The 19,302-nt window shown below is 34.0% G+C and overlaps 3 protein-coding genes across 3 annotated transcripts; all 3 read right to left on the bottom strand.

Moving 5' to 3' along the window:
* Positions 1–6,590: 6,590 nt before the first annotated feature.
* Positions 6,591–9,981, bottom strand: LOC143914488 (hemocytin-like). Its single transcript, XM_077434735.1, has 5 exons — positions 9,885–9,981; positions 8,405–8,587; positions 8,137–8,310; positions 7,884–8,063; positions 6,591–7,040 (listed from the first exon to the last, which is right to left on the bottom strand). The coding sequence occupies exons 1-5, from the start codon at positions 9,958–9,960 to the stop codon at positions 6,640–6,642; spliced, it is 1,014 nt and encodes a 337-aa protein (XP_077290861.1). The 5' UTR covers positions 9,961–9,981; the 3' UTR covers positions 6,591–6,639.
* Positions 9,982–10,737: 756 nt separating this feature from the next.
* Positions 10,738–11,208, bottom strand: LOC143914123 (zonadhesin-like). Its single transcript, XM_077434213.1, has 2 exons — positions 11,025–11,208; positions 10,738–10,949 (listed from the first exon to the last, which is right to left on the bottom strand). Exons 1-2 carry the CDS (start codon positions 11,206–11,208, stop codon positions 10,738–10,740), a joined length of 396 nt encoding a protein of 131 aa, XP_077290339.1.
* A 5,635-nt stretch (positions 11,209–16,843) lies between these two features.
* On the bottom strand, positions 16,844–18,797 carry LOC143914498 (hemocytin-like). The gene is made up of 5 exons (XM_077434748.1): positions 18,526–18,797; positions 18,059–18,235; positions 17,474–17,650; positions 17,210–17,398; positions 16,844–17,009 (listed from the first exon to the last, which is right to left on the bottom strand). The coding sequence occupies exons 1-5, from the start codon at positions 18,617–18,619 to the stop codon at positions 17,002–17,004; spliced, it is 645 nt and encodes a 214-aa protein (XP_077290874.1). The 5' UTR covers positions 18,620–18,797; the 3' UTR covers positions 16,844–17,001.
* Positions 18,798–19,302: the final 505 nt, after the last annotated feature.

Raw genomic sequence — 19,302 nt, 5'->3', positions numbered from 1 at the left:
TTTATCATCTAAGGGAAATTCTATCAGGCATGCAATAACTATTGAACATTAGTTTAGTCTTATCTACGTTAATTTTTAATCCTACTTTTCTACTTTCCCTGTCCAGCTGTGTTTGTCTGATAAGTAGGTCAGCTGAATCACGAGCTACTAAAACTATATCGTCTGCGAACGGAAGGTGACTCAAAAAGCGACCATTGATGCTTACTCCGGCTGTATCCCAATCCAATTTCCTGAAAACTCCCTCAAGCACCGCATTGAATAACTTGGGCGAGATTGTATCTCCTTGTCTTACTCCTTTTCCTATGCTAAATCTATCTGTACCTGAAAAAATTTTAACCGAAGCTGTGGCATTCTTATATATTGCAGCTAACAGTCCCACATAGGGTTCCGGCACTCCCTGTGTTTGTAGAGCGTTAAGTACTGCATTATGACTAACTGTATCGAAGGCTTTCTCATAATCGACGAAACCTAGGCACAATGGCCGTTGATATTCGTTGGCGCGCTCGATTAGTTCGCCAACTACTTGGAGGTGGTCCATTGTGCTGAAATTTGCCCTAAACCCTGCCTGCTCTATAGGTTGGTTCTCGTCGAGGATATTCTTCAGCCTTTCTGTAATAACCTTCGTGAAGAGCTTGTAGACCGCTGAAAGTAGACTAATGGGTCGGTAGTTCTTGATATCGCTTTTGTCGCCTTTTTTGTGTATTAAAATGATAGTTGCGTTATTCCATCCTTCTGGTATAGCTTGGTTCTGGATGCATTTGCTGAAAAGCCTAGCTAAGATATTAATTAGGGGGGGGCCGCCACATTTTAGTAAGTCAATGGGAATATTATCTTCCCCTGGGGTTTTACCGTTCTTTGCAGTTTTTAGCGCGGCCTCTACTTCGCTAGGCAATACTGCAGGAACCCTTTGGCCGTGTGTCGATTCCAGAGCGGGGAATTGGCCGTTCTTGTTCTCGTAAAGTTCTTCATAGAACGTATAAACTCTGTCTATGATCTCTTCTCTATTCCTAATTATTACTCCGCTCTCTGATCTGATTGCGATCATTTGGTTTTTGCCTAAGATTGCTTTGTTTGCACTTTTTCAGGCTACGGTTATTCTTAATGGTATTTTCTATTAGCACATATATATATATATATATATATATATGCACAATGGACCACCTCCAAGTAGTTGGCGAACTAATCGAGCGCGCCAACGAATATCAACGGCCACTGTGCCTAGGTTTCGTCGATTATGAGAAAGCCTTCGATACAGTTAGTCATAATGCAGTACTTAACGCTCTAAAAACACAGGGAGTGCCGGAACCCTATGTGGGACTGTTAGCTACAATATATAAGAATGCCACAGCTTCAGTTAAAATTTTTTCAGGTACAGATAGATTTAGCATAGGAAAAGGAGTAAGACAAGGAGATACAATCTCGCCCAAGTTATTCAATGCGGTGCTTGAGGGAGTTTTCAGGAAATTGGATTGGGATACAGCCGGAGTAAGCATCAATGGTCGCTTTTTGAGTCACCTTCGGTTCGCAGACGATATAGTTTTAGTAGCTCGTGATTCAGCTGACCTACTTATCAGACTAACACAGCTGGACAGGGAAAGTAGAAAAGTAGGATTAAAAATTAACGTAGATAAGACTAAACTAATGTTCAATAGTTATTGCATGCCTGATAGCATCCCCTTAGATGATAAACCAGTAGAAGTAGTAAATAATTATTTATATTTAGGTCAAATAATTGACATGTCTGGTAGTAAAAATGAAGAGATAAAGAGACGTATGAAACTGGGGTGGAGTGCATTTGGACGGATGAATGCTGTTTTTAAATCAAAAATGCCACTCTGCCTGAAGAAAAGGATCTTTGATCAATGCGTTTTGCCAGTGATGACGTATGGATGTGAAACTTGGACACTGAACGCCAAGATGCAAAATAAAATCCAATGCACTCAAAGAAGTATGGAACGCTGTATGCTTGGCATAACGAGGAAAGACAGGAAGCGGAACACGTGGGTGAGAAATATGACAAGGGTAGTGGACATAGTGGATAGAGTGAAGAGATTGAAATGGCAATGGGCGGGTCACGTAGCTAGGAGGATGGACGAAAGGTGGACAAAAGAAGTGCTTGAATGGTACCCGAGAGAAGGCAAAAGAGTAAAAGGAAGACCGCAAGGAAGATGGGTGAACGAAATTAGGAAAATGTGCGGAATGAGATGGATGAGTGTTGCGCAAAACAGAGACGAGTGGAAGCGTGTTGGAGAGGCCTTCATCCAGCAGTGGATGGCGAATGGCTGTAAATGATGATGATGATGATATATATATATATATATATATATATATATATATATATATATATATATATATAAATATATATATATATATATACATATATACATATATATATATATATATATATATATATATATATATATATATATATATATATATATATATATATATATATATATATATATACGTATAACGTATACGTGAATATTTATATGTATAGGTGTGTACATATGTATGTCTGTGTATTTTTATATTTATGTATGTATGTGTATTCGTGTATACGTGTAAGTTTTTGTGTATATATGGATGGTGTTCATAAATATATGTTTATATAATTGTCTTTGGCCAGTAAGGCGCATTGGGTTTACCTGTTAGGCCTTCCTGGTATAAAATAAATAAATAAATAAATATAATCATTTGGAGAATATTCTCGACTCACATCACTACATTTTGCATAATAAATAATAGTTACTAAGTCACAAGAAAGCATTATTACCTGGTGGTCGAATGTGTTGTAAGATGGATATTTCGTTTAAAATATCGTTTTTGTCTTTTAGTCGACTGGAACATACGATATTTCTTCCCTTTTCTTCCATCCATTGTAAGTACTCAGTTCTTAGACTTTCGTACAAACAAACGCTGAACGATATGCATATGACACGACTGAACAAAGAAGCGGGACGCGTAAATAATTCATAAGCGCGAGCGACCGAAACAGCATATTACGAAAGATGCATGTTCCCAAACGATGCAAGTACAAATATTTCCCGCTCGCATCAATCTATATAAAAACGGACTGTCGCTAAATATATTTGTATATTTGTATGTATATTTGTATGTATATTTGTATGTATATTTGTATATATGTGACGGACGATCAACCGTCAACCAGTATGGGGAACAAAATTTTTTTTTTTTTCATTTTTTTCATATTTTTCATATTTTTCAGTTTTTTCATATTTTTCAGTTTTTTCATATTTTTCAGTTTTTTTCAGGTTTTTTCAGTTTTTTTCATTTTTTTCATAATTTTCATTTTTTTCATAATTTTCATTTTTTTCATTTTTTCAGTTTTTTAATTTTTTTCATTTTTTCAGTTTTTTCATTTTTTTTATTTTCTTCAGTTTTTTCATTTTTTTCATTTTTTCAGTTTTTTCATTTTTTTCATTTTTTTCATTTTTTCAGTTTTTTCATTTTTTTCATTTTTTCAGTTTAATTTTTTTAATTTTTTCAGTTTTTTCATTTTTTTCATTTTTTCAGTTTTTTCATTTTTTTCATTTTTTCAGTTTTTTCATTTTTTTCATTGCCGGGGGCGCTGGCGGCGCCGAAGGCGTCAGCGGCGCTGGGGGCGAAGCCCCCGGGGTGCCGAAGGCATCGGGGCGCTGGGGGCGAAGCCCCCGGGATGCCGAAGGCATCGGGGACGCTGGGGGCGAAGCCCCCGGGGTGCCGAAGGCATCGGGGGGGCTGGGGGCGCCGGAGGCGTCGGCGGCGCTGGGGGCGAAGCCCCCGGGGTGCCGAAGGCATCGGGGACGCTGGGGGCGAAGCCCCCGGGGTGCCGAAGGCATCGGGGGGGGCTGGGGGCGCCGGAGGCGTTGGCGGCGCTGGGGGCGAAGCCCCCGGGGTGCCGAAGGCATCGGGGGTGCTGGGGGCGCCGGAGGCGTCGGCGGCGCTGGGGGCGAAGCCCCCGGGGTGCCGAAGGCGTCGGGGGCGCCGGAGGCGTCGGCGGCGCTGGGGCCGAAGGCCCCGGAGCGACGGAGGCATCGGGGGCAAAGGCGGCAGGAGGTCGGCGATGCACAAAACGTAGTTCGTAATTCGTAATCACTTCGTAATTCGTGCATCAATTTCTTTCCGAAACCAGTCGATTCAATATCTTTAACTTTATTTTTATTCGAGTTTCAATTCCTTTTCGAAACCACCCGTTGAAATCAACGGGTCCAACACTAGTACATCAATAATATTCGATGTTTGGGAATTTGTGCTCGATGCAAAGCGCGCGCGCACACACACACTCTCACTCACTTTCGTGGTAGGTCGGGCTTTAGCTCGAAGACAGAAACAAAAACAACATTTTTTATAAAGCGATATTCAAAAGTGACGCTGCTATCCAACCCTCTTAAACCTCATTATTTAAAAATTACATTGAAGGCATTGCGCAAGGCATTGAAGCAATAGAAGAAGGAAAAACTTTTCAATAATTTTGGAAAAATTATAATAACCTTCATGCTATAAAAAATATAGATAAGGGATGGAAAGAAGTTACTTCAGTATGTATGTACGGAATATGGAAAAAACTCACCAATCGATTTGAACCCGTTTCTCTTTCCATATACGAAAAAGAAAAAAATGTCGAGGATATTACTAACCTAATCGTACAATTTAGTGAACGTCTACAATTGAACGTAGATAACGAAGACATCAACCAACTTCTTGAAAAAGATTCAGAAGATCTAACCAATGCAGAATTATTAGATCTTGAAACTCAAATGGTTGTAGAAGAGGATATTGATGAAAATGAATTAATCACATCTGCGGAACCGCTGAAAAAATTTGTATTGAAAGAAATGGCTGCTGCTTTTAATTTAATTAATCAAGGAATACAAAAGTTTGAAATGATGGACCCATACAGTGAAAGATTTTCAAATGTGAACCGCAGGATTCAAGAAAATCTCGCATGCTACCAAGAAATATATAGAGAAAAAAAACAGGATACTGTTCAAACAAAATTAGACACATTTTTCAAAAAAACTCATACGACTGTATCTCAAACTGAAGATGAAGAAATGGATTGTACTTATGTGATAAGTAGAGGTAGGATAGTCACAGTGCTATCCATTATTCGGCAAACCTTTAACAATGCATTTACAACCTTTGAACAATACACAGCCCCCTCAGGCTCCGGTGACTAGTGATAAGTGATGAGGATGTATAATTTATAATTAATAAGTACGGATGAGGTAGATGTTTAATTTTTTTTTAATTTTAATATGAATTCATTTGAATTACTGTATTAATAAAAGTAAGTAAAATCACCGAAAAAAAAGAACGTATCTCCGTCGTAAGTCGAGGAATACCTGTATATGTATCACTAAATACTACTTCACTCGGGCTTTTAATGGTAATCCAAATTGTTTTGTCGCGGCGCGGTAACGAAGGGGCGCTTATTGACCGCGTGGAAAAGTCGGGGTACCATGAAATAACAGTCTCCCATTACATTTTATGTATCTTAATATTACCTATTTTGTTAATGGTTCAAATTGTATAAACAAGTTTGTCCAATAAGAAAAGTATTCTCAGGCAATTTTACTTGGAGGATGCTTCACCGTTTTTTAGTGCAATTTTGGCTGTATATTTTTACAATTCTTTGATGAACAAAAAGAAATCCATGAGAACCGATGACTTTTTACCCATTTAATACACCTTAATCAATAATTATTTTTAATTGAAGGTTTATCCCTTGATGTTCTAGAATACATTGTATCATTATGATTTAGAACACAAATCGATGACTTATATTTTTGGAATCATCTAATAAAAAATAATGACAAATGATCACTGATTAAAAAACATGTGCTATTAAAATATGTGTTCTCATATTATTAATTAACAATCATATGTACAAATATACAATATTTGTTACAAAATTATTTCCCGACTATGTTGTCAATTAAAACTTTTTCAAGTTGTCTCAAAAAAAATAGTATTTTAAAATTAAATAAATTTATATACATATGCATATGCATGTTTTTCCAATAAGTATTTCCAATTTGATTCAAATGAAAAAAAGTCATAATCTCGAGTCCCAGGAACAGAGAAATATAATAAAACTCAAGACTTCAGAAACCCTATTCCAAGTGCTTCCTGAACTGTTCTTCTACTAACTGTAGTCGTGTGTCTAATTCCTTAGGAACTGTGAAAGCGTTTTCTGCCTGGTAATCTATTTCCATTTCTTCCTGGATTACATCACACGAAGATCTGCCACTATAGAAGAGCCCGTCGAACCCACGTCTCCATAACTACGTTACAACGCACGGACTACAATCAGATCAATTATAAAAAATGTATCCCATGTTGTTTATTGTGTGTTTCTGAATGCATTTTTCCGATGCTTACCCATCTTGCAAATAATATAAACAAACAGAGAAGTTTTTATCGGACATACTACGTCGAGCACCAAGCATCAAATACGACTGATGCTAAAATTATTTAGGATTTTCTGTGGACAATCATCACTTGACAACAATATGACGCCTAAAGCCACTTCTATTAATAAAACATTTCTCTGATCAGTAATAATCACAATAATAAGTATTTTTGATACAATGTATTTTCATTTATTTTTTTCAAAGACATCAAAATCCATAATTAATAACAACCACAGTTTTCTCGGCTTCTGTATTCGTTTGAATGTCTCCCATGACCCTTTTCCTTGGAACCCTTTTTTTCTTTTGAATGACCATGACCCTTTTCTTTGGAACCTTTTCTTTCTTTTGAATGTCCACCATGACCCTTTTCTTTGGAACCCTTTCTTTCTTTTGAATGTCCACCATGACGCTTTTCTTTGGAACCCTTTCTTTCTTTTGAATGTCCACCGTGACGCTTTTCTTTGGAACCCTTTCTTTCTTTTGAATGTCCACCATGACCCTTTTCTTTGGAACCCTTTCGTTCTGTTGAATGTCTACCATGACCCCTTTCTTTGGATCTTGGAGCTACGCAACTTCGATGGGAAATTTTTTTCTCTGAACTTTCACCACGATGTCCTGGACCTACAATAAAAAAATACATTTAAGTAAAATTTTAACATATTTTCTACCTAGGCTAAAAATAAAGTTTTATTTTATAATTAACTAGCTGTATTACCCGGCTTCGCTCGGCATTTGTAATATAAACCGCTTAAACATGAATAATCTTATTAAATTTAATTGAATATTTTTATTTTATATAAATTTATTTGAATATTTTCATTTTATATAAATTTATTTGAATATTTTTATTTTATATAAATTTATATGAATACTGATTTGTTTTATTTTATTAAATTGACTGTCACGAACAAACAAACATATGTACATATATAGTAAGTCTCTTATAAAAAATTATATGTACACCCCCAGCGTCTGCACCCCCTAGGTCTCCGCTCTCGGCGTCTGTGCCCTCTAGGGGGCGGAGCCCTAGGACTTCGCCCCCCAGGGCTCCACCCTCGGCATCTGCGCCCCCTAGGGCTCCGCCCCAGACGTCTGCGCCCCTAGGGCTTTTCCTCCCAGAGCTCCACCCCTGGTGGCTGCGCCCAATAGGGCTCCGCCCTCAGCGCCTACGCCCCTGGGAACTTTGAATCCTTTGAATCGGAAAAAAGCAAATTATTTGTTCGGTGACGTCACGGATTTCTACGAACGAAGGATACATACATACATACATACATATGTATGTACATGCATACATATATACAAAGTCTCTTTCCAAATTACATATACAATATTAGATTTGAAGTCGCCAGAATTCGAAATCTTGGACGGATTAATAAAAAGTTTCTAGCCTGCATCAGAAATGAACTGTTTGGCCCAATGCATCAGCTTAGATTGATCAAAAATAGATAATAAATTTATACTCACAACGTGGACAATCACATGGAAGAACGCATTTCTTTGATTTAGTATCCCTCACGTACCCCTTAACGCAAAAACATCCTGAAACGCAAGCCAGACCACAAACTTTCGGAGGATTGTGCCTATTATCACAAGTTATGGGACACATGGTGCCACATTGTTGATATTCTTCGTTCAATGGACACACTGAAATTGAAAATAAATATTGTATTTTACATTATAGGTGAATATTAAATGTTGATTAGACAAGGACACGCACCTTTGGGACATTGCGCAGGTAGAACGCATTTTCCGATCTCAGTATTTCTCACGTATCCCTCTTTGCAGATGCATCCCGGTTTGCAAATCTTGGTACAGAAAGGGTTATCATTGTCGCAAGTCTTCTCACAATGTTTAGAACAGGGTGAGAAAATTTCGTGCTGTCCATTGCATACTGTATATTCACATTTTTAGAATAATTATTAGAAAGTGAAATCGCACGAATAATAAAATAAACATTTTAAGATGTTTGTTCTATGTATACATACCGTTGCTACATTCCGAGGGAAGAACGCATTCTCCAGTCCAGGGATCTCTCAGGTAACCACATTTGCAAATGCACCCTGGATGACATATTTTAGGGCATGCAGGATTTTTGTTATCGCATCTTTTATCACACAATCCTAGACATTTATCAAATACCTCATTTTTCTTCAAGCAGTGTAACCCACCTATCATAAAATGAAGTGTTTATGATTAAGACATACATAGTATAAGTCTCATATACATACATAGACATAAGTCCCAATATCTCCATATAGTCTTTTTTTATTTAGATTTGGTATACTAAGAAATTTACAAAGTTTCATCTTTATAAAATATTTTTTTGAAATTTGGAAAGAAAACTATTTACTCGTAATTATTGTAGAGTAGGAAAGAGGAGCCGACGGTTAAGTGCATTAGGGATTATCCCCCTAATATAGCCTAAAGTGCAGTCGGGGGCTAACAATGGAGACCCTCGAATTGACCTAGCGGGATTCTAAGTGGTCGGTAACGGCACTCAGTCACTTCCCGCTAGAGTTCTCAGAATCCCCTATGCCAAGTGCACTTGGCATAGGGGATTGTTTTGGAATGAGCGCTGGCTGCGCGTGGACCTCCTTAATCAGTCAATAAATGCTGTGAAGTGACTTTGGCCTTTCATTTGGATCCTCCACCCACCCCGACGCAACAGCATTATGCTAAATTATCAATCAATCAAAGGTATTGTATTTTTGTTACAAAAAAATAGATTCAGTAATTTCATTCAGCCTGTTGATATTAAAAAATTATTTATTAGTGTTAAGAGCAGTGGCGGCTAATCGTTTTATTTTAATTACATTCACAGGTTGTAAATTCAATTTTTTCGTAATTTCGCACGAGCCACCACTAGTTGAAAGCACTATTTTTCATATAAGCGGATTAGGTACACTATATATAAAATAATTTATATCAAATCTAGCCGACATTAGATAAATTTCATACAACATGGGGAACCAATCTAATTTATTTATACATACATATGTTCATACCAGTGGCATGTCGTGAAAATCTCCCTGCTTTTGTCGCAAAACCTTAGATGCGTGTGAGCGAGAAGGATACAATTGGACCAGGTGACATCAAACCGAGTCCCCTTGTATCCTGCTCGCGCTCACGTAAGTAATGCTATGCGACAAAAACAGAGAGATTTTCGGCATGCCAACTGAGACATATAAACATATGTATATACGCTAAAAAATAAACAATATATAAAACGAGCATTAATTTAATGATAAAACATGAACAAACAAACACTGGGAAGTCGGAAAAAGCCATTAAATGCATACATAAAATATTTAATATGTATGTAAATAAAAAAATATAGTAACAAAATCATGAAACTGCTTGTTATCATTCTCAATAAAACTCAAAGCTTAATATACATATGTTGTAGGACATATGTACATATGTATATGTATATTTTAAAACTAAATACTTGTAGTTTCAACTTACAAGTGTTATATCCTTGGATATATCCAATGAATCCGAAGATGAGAATGCACTTCAAAAGAACCGCGAAAGTCGACATTTTGCAGTCTATAGAATAGTACTGAATAGTCAGCGGTTTTATAATGCCGATTCATATTTACATTGTTGTTTGTAAGCATATGTCTAGACTTCGGTTACACTTGAATAATTAAATCGAAGTAAAATTGAATAAATATCATAAATTATATCATTTTTCTATTCAATTTGATTATATAGATAAATATATATATATATATATATATATATATATATATATATATATATATATATATATATATATATATATATCCGTCGTTTAACATTCTGTCTCGTCACGTAGACCCGTATATCATAGATACAGCCATACAACTGTCAATTTTCATTATTAATGACCAGATTTTTTTTGCTAACTTAATATTTATATAATCATCGTGTTCAAGTTTGTATATCGAGTCTAGACATTAAAATTAATGATGAAGATGATACACATGGATACACATCCAAGAGAAAAACATGTAACTTATTTTTGGTGTATTGAATAGTTGACAACATTAGAAGATTTTAAAGTGAGAAAAGAAGTCCCAAAACATTAAATCAAATTTATTATTTTTATAATACATATTTATATTAACACGTATAAGGACGTATGCATTTATTTGATTAAGTTTCCCTCAGATACCCATGATGGCAGATAGATCCCTCGAAACACCCCGAAGGACAATCTTTGGGTGGATTGTGCATGTTTTCGGAAGTTATTGCACACATATTATATGTACCTATAGGTACAAGTAGTGAAATATTCTTATCTCTTCTATGTACTAGCTTAATATAATAATTTTTAACCAAAATAAAAATGGAAAGATCTTGGACATGTACCTCCAGAACATTGTTGACGAAGGACGCATTTTCCATTCGTAGTATCTCTCACATAACCTTCTTTGCATATGCATCCTGGTTTGCAAACAGTACTACAAATTGGGTCATCGTTGTCGCAAGTCTTCTCGCAACTTTTGGAACAAGGTGAAAATACTTCATTTGGTCCAGTGCATACTACATATGTATATAATCAGAAGTATTTATTACAAAGTTAAAACATATGAATAATAGTATAAAAATTTGAAATACCGTTGGAACATTGCGAAGGAAGGACGCACTCTCCAGTCCAAGGATCTCTCAGATATCCAGATTTACAGGTGCAACCTGGTTGCCTCCATTCGGGACACTTGGGGTTAGGATTATCGCAACTTTTTTCACACTTATACCAATCTAACACTTCATTTTGCTTCCAGCATTTAGAACCGACTGACATGAAAAGTACATATATTAGTAGTCACCGGACCCAGAAAGTGCCGCTTATTGTTCAAAGGTTGTAAATGCATTGTTAAAGGTTTGCCGAACCTTTTTTACAAAGGATTTACAACAATAGAACAATGGATAGCACTGTGACTATCCTACCTCTATATATTAGTTATGTATGCACGTTGGATTATGATTCCTTTTAACCTTATACGAAACTCAATGATTGACCATTGATATAAAGTCTGTAAACAAATTGATACATAAGTATCTAACAATTTTTCTATCGTAGCTGTTTCTTAGTGACTAGAATCTTATCTTCCAACAGACAAGCCTTTTATTTATAACTAGTGTTGAGCCCGTTGATATTTCAACGGGTTGTTTCTGAAAAGGAATTGATACAGGAATCACTTAGAAATGTTATTATCAAAATATGATGAGACCGATGAAAAATCATCGCATGGGTTTATAGCATATTAGGTTTTTCAATAAAAAAAATAAAAAAAATACATATGTTGGTCATGTGTTCGATTCGCATCGCGGTCGTTTTGTTTTTTTCAAATATCTTTAAAATATAATTAATTTAATATCTCTATTCAATTCTTTAATATGAAAAAAATGGTTCAAAACCTCGCTAAATCAAATTACCGTTATGTATTTTTGTTATATGGTGTGACATAAGCAATTTCAATTATAGGTCTATTATAGAACAAATGCGCTTGTGTAGTGTCTGTGAATAGGTGCATAGCATGCTGTCACACTGCATTCAATAATAAAAAGACGCTCTGTCTCTTTCGCGCGCATGTGCGTGAGTATGAGAACGCGCCAACTCTCGGTAACAGACCTGTAATATAGTGATAGACCCGATATCAGATTGCAGTTTATAGCAGCTAGTGGTTCTGAAATAAGTTAAGAAACATTGTGAAATCACCTTCGTGAATGGGGTTTTTTTGCTAGAAGACCAACAACAAAACCATTTCTCACCAAAAAAATGCGTCTGCAGCGTCTGGAATGGGCCGAGAAATATGAAAATTGGACCCTAAGTGATTGGCAGAATATCATCTTCTCGGATGAGAGTAAATCAAATTTATTCGGGTCCGATTAAATGCGGTGTGTGAGACGCAGAACTCTGGAACGTCTGGAACATCTAAGTGACGAATGCTTTTTGCCAATGGTGAAGTATCCTGCAGGAAAGATGGTCTGGGGTCTTTCTTTTACTTTTGGGTGGACCAGTTGGCTTTTATTGATGGAACGGTAAACGCAGAAGTTTACAAAAATATATTAACAATGAACCTGTTCCCATCTATTGAAATGCATTGCTCGTATGGAACACAGAGCATTTTCCAGGACGATTCTGCACCGTGTCATCGCGCTAAATCCGCATATTTATATTTTTTAAAATACTTCATATCCTAGGCAATATTTTAAATGCAAAAATATTGTACAATTTAATGTTATGATTAGAGGTAGGATAGTTACAGTGCTATCCATTGTTCGGCAAACCTTTAACAATGCATTTACAACCATTGAACAATAGACGGCCCCCTCAGGCTCCGGTGACTAGTTATGATATTAGGGTGAAAGACTTTATTAAAAAAACATGGAATTTTGACGCTGGAGTGGCTGGGTAATAGTCCTGACTTAAACCCGATTGAGAACGTACAAACATTAGAAAAAGTGTGGTATGACGACATTACAGGTGATTGTTTAAAAATATTGGTGGAATCGATGCCTTCAAGAATAAGAGAAGTGATATAAAATAAAGGAAGGGGTGCACAATATTAGATTAAGTGTTTTTAATGAGTATTATATATGTAGATATAATATAAGTAAAAAAAATTTAATAAATAAATAGATTCTATGCCAAAAACCATTTTTTTTCTATAAGACAACAAAATCTTTTAAAAAACCCAGTTTTACAAAAACTCGAATAAAATTTTTAAATGTCGCTTGCCCTAACATATTACGGCATCTCGCTTGCCCTAACATATTACGCGATACAACCATATATACAACGAAAGCATTTAAATTGCAATTACCGCTTTAGTTAGTACGTTTAGATAAAAAAAAAATATTGAGATAGAAAACCAATCTTTATAAACGTGGTGAAATAAAAAATTTGCCAAATAAATGAAAAATAGCACGGACAAAAAATCCGTAAGAAAAAATATATTTTTGACTTTTAAAGTTCGCTAGACAATTAATTAGAAGTATTTTAAAGCAATGAAATATAAGAATTAATAGGAAAAATATCTGACTATTGATTCCAATACTCACTTTGAGCGTAACAATCCTAAATTTTGAGTTAAAGACCGCAAAAGCCAAAAAACTGTAAAAATCGCGGATTTTTTTAAACGCTCATATCTCGTAAACGATCACCCACCAACAAAAATCAATATCATATTCGAATTCAGTGGGTCAAACTTAGTAAAGATTGGCTAGTCTCCGCTCTGGTAACTCAAAAACGTGATTTTTTGTTGCTCAGTGTTATCAGTACAACCGACTTATCTGCAGACAAGCCACAAGCCACGTAAAATTAGGTCATATTTTTTTCATAAGGATTTCTTTTATTGACTCACTACTTGGAGGCGTATCGTTGACACCCTCTTCGCTGCATCCCTGGATGCAACCAATGGATGCGAAGATGAAAGCGCACTTCAAAAGAACCGCTAAAGTTGACATTTTGCTGTCTATTGTACATAAACTACTCTGCCAGGGGTTTTATACTTGTATTTCAATTTCATATAATAATAATAAATACAATAACAAACACTTGAACAATTATAAAAAATCTTTTAAATGATTTATCTAACAGAAATTTTCACATACGTATACATGCATGTTTACATGTAATTCCAAATAAAAATCCACTCACATGATCAATATGTATAATATATGCATACCTATGTACATATGTATATTGACAACTACTTTAATTAAATTTTAAGCTTCTACTTCATAAATTCTACTATCTAATAAAAAGCAAATAACACCAAACTGGATTTCTCTCATGAAGACATTTTACATATAACGCGATTCGAATTAGTAAAATGGACATACATATTTCCTTCCATAGAAAAAAGTCAACACAAATAAAATATTATACATATACGCTTAAAATCAATCCAATGAAACTTTAAAAAAAAACCATCGGGAGATGAAAACGCTACATTGAGTATTTTCTATTGAAATATAAAATAGTATTAACAGTGGAAAAAAAATCCAAGTGAAAATACGTACTTTTGACTTTTGATTTGAACTAAACGACTACTTAGAGAGATTTGAAAGCTGAAAAGTACTACAAATGAAAGATTAAATACCCGACTATAGATTCAAATATTCATTTTGAACAGGAAATTGACAGATTTTGAGACGTCGACCGAACAACACCAAGATATAGAAAAACTGTTCGATTTAGTAAACACATACATCGAATCTCAAGCCAATCAACATTTTTTCTTACCAGATTCGTGTTCACTGGGCATAAATCTATAAGAAAAGTCATATCTCGTCTCTGAACCATTTTTTGTGTCGAAATGTGTAATTGCTTTTTGTGGAAAATTGAACATATGACTATTCAAACCTCTCAGTTATAGAATTTTACACATTTATTACGATTATATATAATATTTACTATTAGATTCGCCATGTTTAAGCTGTTTATATTACAAATACTAAGCGAAGCCGGGTAAAACAACTAGTTATATATAATTGTTTGCGTTGTTGAAAACTGAGGAATTTTATGTATCTACATAACTATACCTACATTCATACATACATATGTACATATGTATATCATAGATACAGCCATACATCTGTCAATTTTCATTATTAATGATCAGATTTTTTTTGCTAACTTAATATTTATATAATCATCGTGTTCAAGTTTGTATATTTAGAGCCTAGACATTAAAATTAATGATTCAAGAATTTTGCAGTGACAATAACTCTACGATAATTTAGTAGATGTCAATTTAATAAGACTAATGTTTTAGTGTTTTATTTAAATATTCTAGAATTTTTTTATCTCATATTTCGTCTTCTTATGATATGAAAGTAAAACTTTTTCTTGCAATTTTTAGTAGTTTGTGATTTTTAAATAATGTTTGTATTCTCAGAAAGCAGTATACATATATACATATGTACATATAATGTTTGTATTCTCTTTGGTTTTTACTAGTTATGTATGTACATACATATAATGGGTTATCCAGGCTTATTATGATGAGGAAGGAAGAGGACACGGATAATTAAAAAATATGGATGATCCAAACAGTTAATTTGCATCTCGTTTTAAAGTACGATAATATATTTTTAATACAGTCAACAGATTCAAATGTTCAATATGGATTATTTGTTTAAATATCTGCGATAATTGTGTTTCTGAGAATCTTTTTTTTGACGATGTACAATTAAGTCAATATTTATTCATTCTATTTTATTGTTACAAATCAATATAAACTCGCCATTACAGATTTGCTCCAATGCGACGGGTGTACGTTAACGAAATACAGAATACATAAACAATCAGAAATACAGTAATACATATATATACAATCAGAATATATAGCATATAACAATTAATCAGAAATAATAATCATAGAGACATCTATGGATTATTTTTAGATTTTTTTTTTGTATACAATTTTTTTACATATAATAAATACGAAAATATAGAGATGTCTATAGAGATATCTATTGATTTCAGATTACTCTGTATAATTATTACAAATTATACACAGGTAGATTTTGTGACAACAGGATTAGATCTAATACCAATTTTCAGGAACCGTTTCAGCAATGATCAGATAAAATTGGCAAACTCTGATAGAGAAACGATCGATTTGGAGACACAAAACCCCCAAATCTAACCAGCAGAGGCGAGGACTATGATTTTCCTAATAACTAAACTGTTATATTAAAACAATCATTTATCGATCAACTTCAATAGATTGACAAAAAAAGTCAGTATTGCATTGTGCCCAATGCAATTGATAATTTCTTATTTTTTTATCCATATTTTTAATACCCTGCAAATTTTCCATTCATTTAAAAATCCTGAAGTTCATTAGAAACCAAGAAATTTATTCCTAAATTTGCAAAAAAAAGTTCCACGATATAATGAGTGTTACCGGTTTTTCAAGAAATTTTCCAAGATTGATATATTGGTAGATATGTATATAACCAATAAGGATTGTAAATAGGTTTTTGAGCTCTTTTTCCTATTATGCTTTAGATTAACATTAGAATAATATAATACTGTGATTACTAACCAAATTAAATTAAAATTGTAAAATAGAAAATGATCAGTAGATCAGTAGCTATTAAAATAGATATAAGATGTATTGTGAACATAATTTCGTAATAATAAAAAGCATTTAAAAATCAAAAAAAAAATATAACCAATAAAATAAAATGTGACCAAATTGACTATTATTTTTGTGCTCTTAAACGCTTTCTATTGATATGATGAAATTAAACTATAACCATTTCAAACAAAAATTAAAATAAAATCACTAGAAAGGAAGATCTTTCTTGTAGCTTTCACATTTAAGTTATAAAAAAAATGGCAAAGTTTTAAAACGATCGGATAAGAACCCAAACTTTGTCACACGACCAAATCGTTGTTGAAGTAAGAAGAGGTTTGTAAAAAAGAAATCATTAGATTGCAATCGGTAATTTTATTTTTATTTTTAATACATTTGACAAGTATTTTAAATGTAAAATAAATCTTCATGTAGAAGGATGTTTCATATATTAAAAAAAATTTTCAGGCGAAAACGTATCATTGATTTTTGACAGCTGCTTACCAACCTGAAAAAATAAAAGATTTATATAAAACAATCCAACAATTCAGGACTGTTGACTTAAAGAGTTTTTAGAGAAATTTAAGCTGTGGAATGGTGAAGAATTGGAAAAGAATAAAATAAAATGGATAATAGAGTTCGAAAAAATATTTCTAAAAATCAATAGGCAAATTATTTCAGCTAGTAGTTCAAAAAATAAATACTTACGATAATAACATTGCGATGGATGTACGCATCTGTTTGATCTGGTGTCCCTTACATATCCCTTTTTACATTCACACCCAACAAAGCAACCACGATTACAAGCTAACGGAGCATTGTGCATATTATCACACGTTAAAGGACAATTGGTACCGCATTCAGTGTATACTTCATTCCTTGGACACACTGGAATTGCTATTACACACGAATAGTTACAAATTGATTATTTTCTTTAAAGATTTTTACTACCACATACATACATATACTTACAGTTATAACATTGTGAGCGATTTACACATTCGCCAGTCCAAGGATCTCTCAGGTATGGATGTTTGCATGCACATCCTGGTTGGCACCATTGAGGACATACAGGATTTTGGTCTAAGCATGTTTTTTCACACTTGCACCAATCCCACACTTCATTTTTCTTCCAGCACCTGTTGTCATCTGTCATGAAAAATATTCGAGTATTCATTAAAGCTGAGTTTCCTCATTTTATCTATCCTCGAGTGCGTATGGTCAATAGTTCAAAGAATGTTTTCTTTCGAAGTTTTGGGTGGTTTCAGATAAAAAATCCAATAAAGTTCATTAAATGTATTTTAAGTTTTGAATGTGCTCAGATTACTATTCGATTGTGGTAATCGAGTGTTATAACGAGAGTCTGCTCACAATATTTGGAATACAAAATTTTATATTAAATTTTATTCAAAATATTTTTTAATTGTACTCGAAAAACTATGTTTATATCAATCAAAGTGCCAGGGCGGCGACCTGGCTCGATTACACCACTGCTTAATTGCTGGGTTTATGAATACTCATAGCAGTTCCTTGATAGTAGTAATCAATTAAACTTACCGTTAGAACATTGTGAGCTAAGTACACATTGGCCAGTCCAAGTATCTCTCAGATATGGATGTTTGCATGCGCATCCTGGTTGGCACCAATCAGGACATACAGGATTTTGATCTAAGCATGTTTTTTCACACTTGCACCAATCCCACTCTTCATTTTTCTTCATGCACCTGTTTTCATCTGTCATGAACAATATATATGTAGTAAAAATCAAATAATCTAGGGATAGTGACAATACTTTCCCTCTTCTATTTATTAAGAGATATTAAAGTATTTCGTTCAGAAACCCAGTTCCCAAACAAAAATTTCCAAAATTATAAAATACATAATATTAAAAGCACTATGTAGTGCCGTAGTAGTGATACTTTTTGCAGCTTAAAAATAGTTTCATCCATCTTTTCGAATACATAAATAATACATATTAATTAAAATAAAAATCAATAATTATAAAATGAAAAGTGATGACTTACCGTTGTTATCCGGATGCTGTATAGCAGTTCCTTGAATGTAACCAATGAATGCGAAGATGTAAACACATTTCAAAAAAACCGTGAAAGTCGTCATTTTGCAATTTGTTAGATATGAAGCTCTATGACAGGGGTTTTATAGTAACACATTATTTACACGACATTGTCTTGTGTGTACTTTGTAAATAAAAAAATATATATATCTTTGTTGTCTACACTTGAATAATCAGAATGTTGGAAATTTATGTAACTTGAATTGTCAACAGTTAGTTGTGCTTAATTATGCACCTTTATTACTTTATCTATAGCTGTAGTAATAATAGATGAAGTTTTGTGATGATGAGAAAATTCGAACTCGAGATTTTGACTGATTCGAACTCAGAATCGATCACTGGTCACGTTTTCATAATCTAGAAAAAATGTGTGCGTCTATGTGTATGTGTGTGTGTGTGTGTGTGTGTGTATTTTGGGGATTTTTTAAACACCGTTAATCCTATTGAACTGAAACTTAGTATCGGTTACTGAAATTCTTAACGATACAACGTAATTTTTTTTCAAATTTTAAATTGATTGGAAATGGTACCTCCCCTTATGCCTATATGTAACCTCAATTTTTTTACATGTCATAGAAATTATAAATTTTATATCCTAATATTTTTACCTGAACCGGAAGTAGTACTTTTACTCTAAAGAATCAAGGCTTTTTATCTTTTTCTCAAAAGCCTTTTGGTTTATTGAATTGAAATTTCATATCTAAAATTTTAAGCTTGATACCAAGTT

The sequence above is a fragment of the Arctopsyche grandis genome, chromosome 7 (assembly GCF_051622035.1).
Source record: "Arctopsyche grandis isolate Sample6627 chromosome 7, ASM5162203v2, whole genome shotgun sequence".
NCBI lineage: Eukaryota > Metazoa > Arthropoda > Insecta > Trichoptera > Hydropsychidae > Arctopsyche > Arctopsyche grandis.
This window is presented reverse-complemented; position numbering and strand designations above follow the sequence as displayed.